Here is a 10,298-nt window from a genome sequence, read left to right on the forward strand (position 1 = left end):
AGAAAGGAAGGGGGTGGGTGGCGGCGGGGTCTGGGTGGTCGGCGGGGTGGCGGTCGTTCGGTGATGGTGGCTGGGTGGTGGTGTGATCGGAGAAGAAGAGAGGGAGGAGAGGGGTTTGGGGGGCGCAAATGGTAGGGTTCGCGTGACTGGGGGTTATAAATTTGAATCCACGCGATCGCGTAGGACACGCGGTCGCGTGGCTGGAGTAATATAGGGGTCGACGCGATCGCGTGAGTGGCGCGATTGCATGGAATAGCTAAAGAGTGAATGACGCGATCGCCTGGGGCATGCGATCGCGTCGCTGGAAATTGTGCTAAACGCACGAATCCAGCGTCGTTTCAGCGTAACTCTCTGTCTCCTTTTTGGGATGTTGTGTAATCCATGCGACGTGATCGTGTCGCTCACGCTGTCGCGTGGGATTGATGTTGTGCAAGTGATGCGATCGCGTGGGCCGTTTGTGCGAAACGCACAATGGCCGCACGATTCCAGCCTAACTTTCTAGACGTTGGATCTTTACGCCGATCTCCAGGTCACGCGGCCGCGTGAATGACGCGGTCGCATGGGAAGTGTTTTTTGCAACTTGACGCGATCGCATGGATAATGCGGTCGCGTCGCACACCCTTTTTTTTGTGTAAAATGCAGAATGCAATGCTAATATGAATTTTATGCATGATTCCAGGTTCAATGAAGTAAAATAAAACTAAAAAATAAACAAAACAAAATAAAATTAAAATTAAAAAAAAGGAACGATCATACCATGGTGGGTTGTCTCCCACCTAGCACTTTTATTTAAAGTCCTTAAGTTGGACATTGGATGAGCTTCCTGTTATGGTGGCTTATGCTTGAATTCATCCATAAATCTCCACCAATGCTTGGAATGCCAATAGCCTCCGGGGTCCCAAACTAGGCATGTGAAGCTTCTGAGCAGCTTCAAACAGATTGTCAGGCTCCTGGGGTGACGAATGTCAGCATAGATTCCAGGATCCCAAACTTGTCTTTTAAATCCGCCTTCGTCTTGATCTATATTTTTCCTTTCGAGCGGTTTAGAAATTAGATTCTCACCAGGATAACCAAACGTTTTCCGAGATCCATCTGATTGATCATGATGCCAATCCGTGCACTTCGAGTTGAAGCGTGGAACCTTATTAAACCTTGTGCACCAGCTCTGAGTACGAGCCATTTCCCGCTTACTCTTAAAGCCGCAGAGAGCTCTAAGCTGGCCATCTGTTTCAAGCAAACCATATTCAAGTGGAAAAACACAGTTAAAGATTAAGGATTGTACCCACATGAAACTTGTATTGGATGGTAATGGCCTTGGGATAGGTGGTTCCAGTGGTTCTGTGAGTTCTACTCTCTTGTGCTCTTCTGTGAATTTCTCCACTTCTTTGCAAGATTCTTCAAATGTATCTATGTCCTGATCAAAGCCATCTATGTCTTCCTCATCACTTAAGTCATAGACTGGAGGTTGAGAGAAATCTACCTCCGTATCATCTTCATATTCACTCGGGGAAGATTCTTCGATCTCAGAGAATTCACTTGCGGATGCAAGCTCATTACTAGAAGAACTTGACTTGAGATTATCATTATCAAGGAGACTTGCTTCTTGGGTTGTTCTGTCTAGTTCTTCATGAAAGAATTGCTCTGGGGATTGCGCACAATCCTCTTTAGCATCAATTGTAACATCCTTGACAGAATGCTCCACAACTTTGGATTCCCATGGAGGTTCAGCGTCTCCTAAGTTTTCAACCAACTCTTCTTCTTTTATAATGACAGCTTCCTCTACTTGTTCCAGGACGAAGCCATGCTCTGTCTTGTCCACTGGAGTTTCTAGTATCTCCTTCATGCTACGCTCTTCGTTAGATTGTCCACATGGAGCTGTGGGAGGTCCTTGAATGTTCGAACATCTAGAAGATAATAGACTTACTGCTTGTTTTAGTTGATGAAGGGTTGTTTGAAGTTGATCTACTGTTTCCTTGAGGCGAACCTCTGATTCTCGGGGTGATAGATTTGGATATGGTACATGGGGAAGTGGTGATGTTTGGGAGTAATTGGACTGGAATCGGGGTAGATGAGGATCATACGGTGGTGAACGGTGAAAAGGAGCTTGTGAGTGTGGTGGTTCGAAGTTATGTTGAGAGGATGGTCTATAAACACATGGTGGGGCTTGTGGGTAATTGCAGGGTTGTCCACCATGTCTATTGGCTTGGTATGCATTGTAGAATGGTCTTTGTCCATGATATCTTGGAGGGTGTTGTTGCCTAAAGGGTTGATCAGATCCTCTTGGCTCCATCCATCTTTGATTGTTTTGACCTTGATGCATGTTCCTGCTATAACTTCCATTCCTTTCAATAACATTAGAACCAAACTCAAAGCGAAAGGAGTGAGAATTCATAGTAGCTAATAGAAATAAAAAGGGGAGAATAAAGACAAATAAACAAGTAAAAGAAAAATATTTACAATAACCAATAATAAGGCACACGATTGCACTTCCCCGGCAACGGCGCTATTTTGAAAGAACTGAAGATTGATGGTTTAGAGGTTATAGTAAACTCTCGTTGCAAGTATAGTTACTAAACCAAGAAATCAACGATTCTTACAAACGTTTTGGTTGTCACAAGTAACAAACCCCTAAATAAATTGATAACCGAAGTATTCGAACCTCGGGTCGTCTTCTCAAGGAACTGCAGGGAAGTATGTTCTTATTATTGGTTATGGAGATTGTAAATTGGGGTTTTGAGAATGAGGAGTGAATAGTCTAATTAGCAAATAAAGTAAATGAAGAACAAGTAATTTAAATGGCAAGTAAAATAAATAAATGACTATAAATAAACTTTTGGCAAGGTATGAGAAATTAGAGGTCATATCCTAGTTATCCTTATCAATGATGATGAGAATTGAATCTTAATTCCACTTTGTTAACCTTTACTAAGATAAAGGAAGGTCAAGGGATTAATTGGTTTGATCTTCGGATCCTATTTATTTCCTAGGAAAAGATTGGGATTATTGAAGTTCAATTTAATTAACAAAGATAACAATTATCAATCATGTTTGAGTTTGATAACTCCTGAGTTACTGATTTCTTAACCAAGACCAAAAGGAGAAAAGTAAATCTACTGGAATAAAAATGTCTTCAGATGGGAATAACAATAATGTAAATAAAAGAAAGCAATAATAAACTGAAATACCTCAAATAACATTAATTCAAAAGAGTAATCTGTAACATGGAAGAATTCATAAATTAAATTGCAAAAGTAAATAAAAGGGAATATTAAACCTGATAAAGAGATAATCCTGAAAGCGCATAAAATCCTAATTCTAAATCCTAATCCTAAAGAGAGGAGAGAGGGGAGAGAACCTCTCTCAAAACTAAATCTAAATCATGAAAACTAACTAAAGTGGAGACTCTCTTTCTGAATGGATGCATTCTCCCACTTCATAACCTCTGGTCTATGCCTTCTGGACTTGGATCTGGGCCAAAAAGGGCTTCAAAATTCGCTATGAGTGTTTTTTGCAATTTCTGGTGCGTGGCCTCTGTCACACGTCTGCGTGGGTCACACAGTCACGTCATTCGGAGTTTTCTTTGTCACGCGGTCGCATCAGTCATGCGACCGCGTCATATGTGTTTTGCTCGAGGCGCGCCACGTCAATGCCTTTTCGCGCTGGCATGCGACCGCATCGCCCATGCGATCGCGTGGCTGCCAGTTTCTTCAAAAACTCTGTTTTGTGCTTTCCTTCCATTTTTGTATATTTTCTTTCCATCCTTTAAGTCATTCCTACCTTTGAAGATCTGAAACTACTCAACACACGAATCACGGCATCGAATGGAAATAAAGGTAATTAAAATAATTAATTTTAAAGCATAGGAAACATGTTTTTCACATACATCATATAATAAGGAAGGAAAAGTAAAACCATGCAAATAATATGAATAAGTGGGTGAAGGATTGAATAAATCACTCAGATTAAGCACAAAATATATCATAAAATATGGGTTTATCACTCTTGCTCCATTACATCTTCAAATTGATCTTCTTCTAGGACTCCTTGAACCAGTTTCTCCATTGTGTCTACCATCATACATTCTCCAATGGATTCCTTTGGGTAACTCATGGCAGTAAAAACATTGAATACCATCTTTTCATCGTGTAGCCTTAGGACTAATTCTCCCTTTTGTACATCAATTATAGCCCCAGCTATTACCAAGAATGGCCTCCCTAGTATGATTGATGCATTAGCCTCTTTTTCCATATCAAGTACTACAAAATCAGCTGGAAAGATGAACTCTCCCACCTTAACCAATAAGTCCTCTACTACTCCATGGGGAAACTTGAATGTCTTGTCAGCTAGTTGAAGTGCCATCCTTGTTGGTTTGGCCTCTTCAATTCTCATTCTCTTCAACATGGCCATGGACATAAGATTGATGCAAGCTCCTAGGTCACACAATGCTTTCTCAATGCTAATATCCCCTATAATGCATGGGATTTGGAAGCTCTCAGGATCCTTCATCTTTTGGAAAAGCTTCTTTTGTATGATGGCACTACATTCCTCTATGAGCACTACAATTTCTTTTTCTCCCCAATTTTTTTTCTTAGTCATGAGCTCTTTTAGGAACTTGGCATAGAGTGGCATTTGCTCTAGTGCTTCAGCAAAATGTATGTTAATTTGAAGCTTCTTAAAGACTTCTAAGAACCTAGAAAACTGGCTGTCCTGCCCATCTTTTCTCAGCCTTTGTGGGTAGGGTGCCTTTGATATATAGGGCTTCAAGACTTGCTTTGGTGGGGCTGCGGTATGTATCTCTTCTTTCTCCTTGATTTCTGAGTCATTGACAGCCTCTTCTTCTTGCAAGTTATGGCTTGAGGATGCCTCCTTCACCACTTTCTCACTTCTTAATGTGATAGCCTTTCATTCCCCCCTTGGGTTAGTCATGGTATCATTTGGGAATGCATTTGTAGACATGGGCATCTTCTTGGATAGGTATCCAAATTGTGCTTCCAGTTTTGTGATTGTTGTCCTTTGGTTCTTTATATTGGATCTGACCTCTTCTTGGTATGCATCTATCTTTTTGTCAGTGTGTGCTTGTCTCTCTGCAGCAGCAGCAATATCTCCTGCCATTCGTGTCATCATGGCTTTCAATCTTGCAAATTTGTCACTGTCATCACATGGTTGTGGGGTTGAGGATGATGTATTTTGAGAATGGTTGCTGTGTGACTGTTGATTGGGTTAGAAGGGGGCATTATGTGAGTTGTGGTAGGATCTATGATTGTGTGATTGATGGCTGGGGTTGTTGTACAGGTTGGAGTGGTATGGCTTATAGTCATGGGATTGGTTTTGCTGGTTCCCCCACCCAAAATTTGAGTGATTCTTCTATCCTGAGTTGTAGGTTTTGGCATTGGGATCATATGGTTGTCTGGGTGGATTGTTCACATAGTTGGCCTGCTCCCATTCATATTCAGCTTCCGGACTAGCTCCTTCTTGCACTGATGCTTGAGTATTAATTGCTGAGACTTGATTCTTCTCCATTTGCTTGGTTAGAGCTGCCAATTGAGTTGTGATCACCTTGTTTTGAGCCAGCAGAGCATCCATCGGGTTTAGCTCCATTACTCCCCTCCTTGGGTTTCTATCGGAGGCATAGAAATACTCATTGTTAGCCACAGTTTCTGTGATATCTATGGCCTCTTCAATTGTTTTCTTGGTATTAAGGTAGCCTCCTGAAGAGTGATCTAAAGCATTCTTTGCCTCTTAAGACAATCCTTCATAGAAAATGTGCAGCTGCACCCACTCGTTGAACATGTCCGGAGGGCATTTTCTTGTTAGCTCTTTATATCTCTCCCAAGCTTCGTAGAGAGTCTTTCCATCTTGTTGTCTGAATATTTGTACCTCAGTTCTCAACTTGATAACTCTTTGGGGAGGGTAGAATTTTCGCAAGAACTTATTCACCACCTCTTCCCAAGTTATCAAACTCTCTTTTGGGAATTATTCCAGCCACTTGGAAGCTTTGTCCCTAAGAGAAAAGGGGAACAAAAGCAGTCTATAGGTGTCAGGGTGAACACCATTAGCCTTCACTGTGTCACAGATTCTCAAGAAGGTGGTTAGATGTTGATTTGGATCTTCTTGAGCATTTCCTCCAAATGAGCAGCTATTCTAAACAAAAGTAATTAACTGTGGTTTGAGCTCAAAGTTGTTGGCATGTATGGTGGGTTTCAAAATGCTGCTCCCACAATTCCTAGGGATGGGATTGATGAAGGAGCCTAATACTCTTTTCTCCTGTGGGGGAGCATGGTTGCCCACTACTTCATCTTGATGATTGTATGCTTCACCCTCCATATTTTGGGTTGGATTCTCTTCTTCTTCTTCACCAACTACCCTTTTGCCTCTTGCTACTGCCTCACTTTTTAGTCTTAGAAATGCCATCTCTTCCTTGTCATACACAACACAAAACACAATCTAAAACAAGGATGAACACCCTTTTAGAAGAAGGGTGGGTAAGTCATGTTTGGTTGATGCAAAGTATCAAACAGTTAGTATGCTACTTATTGGAATGGATATATATATACAATGGATAATTGAGGATTCAAGTGCTAAAAGAAATAAAGAAGATAAGGAATTGAAATTAAAGGAATTAACAAAGTAAAGAAAATGCTTAATCTAAGTACCCATTAACTTAATGATTGTCAATTCAAATTTAATCCCCGGCAACGGCACCATAAACTTGATTGACTAGAATTTACTGCATCACAACAATAAATTCCTTTTGGCAAGTATACCAAATTATCGTCAAGTAATAACTCACAATGAGTGAGGTCAAATCCCATAGAGATTGATTGATTGAACAACTTTAGTCACTGGGTGATTTAGTCAAGCTAATCAAGACTAATTGTTGAGTGTAGAATTCTAAATAACAAAATTGTAAATGACATAAAAATAAAGGGAAGCAATAAAGTGCAGAATCATAAAGAACATGAAAGTAAATTGCAAAAATATAAATGACTGAATTGTAATGGGGAATGGGTTGGTAGCAGAAATTAAAGAAAGCTATAAATAATACTGTTCATACACTGGTCCGAGCTATAAGGGCCGGGTTGGCTGAAATCAAGAAGACCGACCTCATGAGAGGTTGGTCCACTACCGACCTCTTTACAGGGAGCTCAGAAGATCGTCATGAAAGCCCAAAGAAGTCCAAAAACGAAGCCCCGCCGCCTACTAAGGTGCGGTTGGCCAAAGATATGATCTCACCCACAAAAGATAAGATAAGATAACAAACTTATCTCAAAGAGAGATCGTCAAACACCACTATAAATACACTGGAGCACCCAAGTATAACTCATACTCTAATTCTACAAAAAACCTGCCTAAAGCCCGTACTGACTTAAGCATCGAAGTCTCTTGCAGGTACCCCCTCCCCCAGTGATCAAGGACTAGCAGCACCTCAAGCTTCAACAAGTCAGACAGGACAGGCTTGGCCAAACCAGAAGATCTCGTCTGAGATCGACCTCAACGTTTCAAGTAACCCTCGGAACAAATAGGGAAGATAAGAATAGGGAAGATTCATTAGAGTTGGGAGATGTTGCTCTCTTTGGATTAAAATTTAGATCATTTCGTCTTCAATCATGTAACTCATTAACCTCTTGGCAATTATCATTAATTGAACCCCAATTTCTTGGTGATTCAATCTCTCAAATCTTGATAATCAGCTAATTCCTTGGTCTAATTGCTCACAAAGAGAGATAAGCTTGACCCTGATTTTACCACACATCCTCATAGATCCAAATAATTGGGTATATTTCATATCACCATATCCAATCCCAAAACCCAGTTCTACTCAATGAGAGAAGGGATTTCAAGCATGGTTTCACGTTTTCTTTTCCAAGGCTCCCATGAAACCCAATTTGCATTCAATTGCTTTTCCAAGATAATTGAACACTAAACATGAAGAACGAAATTCCTTCTAACAAATAGAAGAGAGATGAAGAGTAGAAGAAATTCACTACCAGTTAATCTATCAAGTACAACAGAGCTCCCTCCCCCAATGAGAAGGAGTTTAGCTACTCATGGCTTAGAGAAAAGTACAAGAGATGGAAGAAGATAAAGTAGGTGAAGTCCAAATTCCAAACTAAGCCACCAACCCCTTTTCAGTACTCTTCAAGGGGTATTTATACTACTCCTATTATTGGAAATGAAAATTACACAAGGAAAAGAAAATTACAATTGAAAACTAAAGAGAAAAACCATTAAATTTAGGCATGTGAGTGATGTGTGTGCGGCATGTGACTGGCGTGCCACGCCCAGCTCATCAGCTTGGCTTGGCGTGCCACGCCTGGCTACCAGGTGGCAGGCCCCCTTAGTGAAGCCGGCTTGGCGTGCCATGCCCATCTCTCAAGTAGCATGTCCATGATGTATATTGAACTGGCGTGCCACGCCAAAGATCCAAAGTGGCATGCCCATATTGATATCTTCAAGCTCCTCTTTTGGACTTTTGAACTAGCGTGCCATGCTCTTGTTAAGCTCATCACTCTTCTTTTCTGGTCACTTGTACTGGCGTGCCACGCCAAGGTCTGGCATGCCACGCCTTCATTAAGGTCTCCAATCTCTTTTCTGGAAGTTTGAACTGTCGTGCCACGTCTGGGTCTGGCATGCCACGCCCATTGTGGTGGATGAACATTCCCTTCTAGTCCAGTAAGCTAGCGTGCCATGCCCAGGACTCAAGTGACGCGCATGGTGTGAACAAGGTTGGCGTGCCACGCCTGAAGTCTCAAGTGGCACGCCTTCGATGAGTCCTTGTCCCTTCTTCTCTGGGAGTTTGTATTGGCGTGCCACGCCTTCGACATGGCGTGCCACACCCTTGTTGGAGTTTTATGCACCTTTTCTAGTTTGGTGAACTGGCATGCCACGCCCAGGACTCAAGTGGCACGCTCATGATGATGGTTAAACTCACAAGCTTGGCGTTCCACGCCCAAAGTACCAAGTGGCACGCCTTCGATGCTGCTTCTTCCTTTCTCCTCTGCTCAATTGAACTGGCGTGCCATGCCTTCGACCTGGCGTGCCACGCCCATTGTGGAGGATAGAGCTGGTGTGCCATGCCCCTTGCAAGTCTTCAAAGATCCCTCTCTGGCCAGAATACCTGGCGTGCCACCGTCCATTATAAAGCTTGGAGTTCCCTTTTCTTGAAAACATAACTGGCATGCCATGCGCATTGTAAAGCTTGTCCATCCATGTTCTAGGAAAGATAGCTGGCATGCCACGCCTGGTCTTGGCATGCCACACCCATTGAAGTTCTTCATGGACTCTTTCTGGGAGGTATAGTTGGTGTGCCACGCCCATAATAATCCCTCAAATCCTGCTCCCTGGGAATAATAGTTGGCGTGCCATGCCTCATCGCTGGCATGCCACGCCTCATAGTTGGCGTGCCATGCCCATCCAAAATGGTGGCATTTGCATGAAGTGGCATGCCCAGCACACATGCCCAGCTCCTTTTTCTTGCTTTTTCCCTCTGTTGTTGCTCTTTTCACCTGAAATTCAAGCAAGACTTATATCAAAGAAATGTCCCACAATTTCATTATATAGTTCATGTAATTTCATCAGTTGAATGAGAATTCATCAATTCTATGGTCTTTTTAGATGAGAGAAAGAGGTAGATGATGTAATTCATCAATGCCTGAAGAAACTACTGAGCTTATTAAGTTGGTTGCTAACAACCAATATCTCTACTCATCTAACAAGAATCCTGTGAACTCTGGGACCCCTCAGAAGAAAGGGGTTTTGAAAGTAGAGGCTTTGGATTCTCTTCTTGCTCAGAATAAATTTATGTCTCAGCAGATTAATATGATTACTCAACACTTGAGTGGGATGCAGGTTTCAGTTGTTAATGCTTATAATTCCCCTCAAGAGGCTCCTTATGACATGACTGGTAGCTTTATGCAAGGTGAGAATTATGATTATGCTCAATTTCTTTCTGAACAGGTCAACTACATGGGGAATGCTCCTAGAAACCCCAATAATGATCCATATGCCAATACCTATAATCAGGAGTGGAGAAATCACCCAAATTTGGGGTGGAGAAAGCAACCTCAAAGGCCACAGAATTTTAACAATAATTTTCAGGGTGGTTTTTAGCAGAATAATTATAATAACTGCCAGTTTTAGTCTCATCAACAACAACCACGTCAGCAGGCGAATTCTCAATCCCAGAAGAACACTAATTTGGAAGCACTACTGGCTAGTTTTATGCAGGAGACTAGAGCTTCACTCAGAAATTTGGAGGTGCAAGTAGGCCAGTTGAGCAAGCAAGTACCTAAGAGGCC

The 10,298-nt window shown here is 42.0% G+C and overlaps 1 protein-coding gene across 1 annotated transcript; it reads right to left on the reverse strand.

Annotated features, from left to right (window-relative positions):
- On the reverse strand, positions 3,997-4,506 carry LOC107636579. The gene has a single exon (XM_016340079.1). It carries the CDS (start codon positions 4,504-4,506, stop codon positions 3,997-3,999), a length of 510 nt encoding a protein of 169 aa, XP_016195565.1.

Source organism: Arachis ipaensis, chromosome B04 (assembly GCF_000816755.2).
Source record: "Arachis ipaensis cultivar K30076 chromosome B04, Araip1.1, whole genome shotgun sequence".
Lineage (NCBI taxonomy): Eukaryota > Viridiplantae > Streptophyta > Magnoliopsida > Fabales > Fabaceae > Arachis > Arachis ipaensis.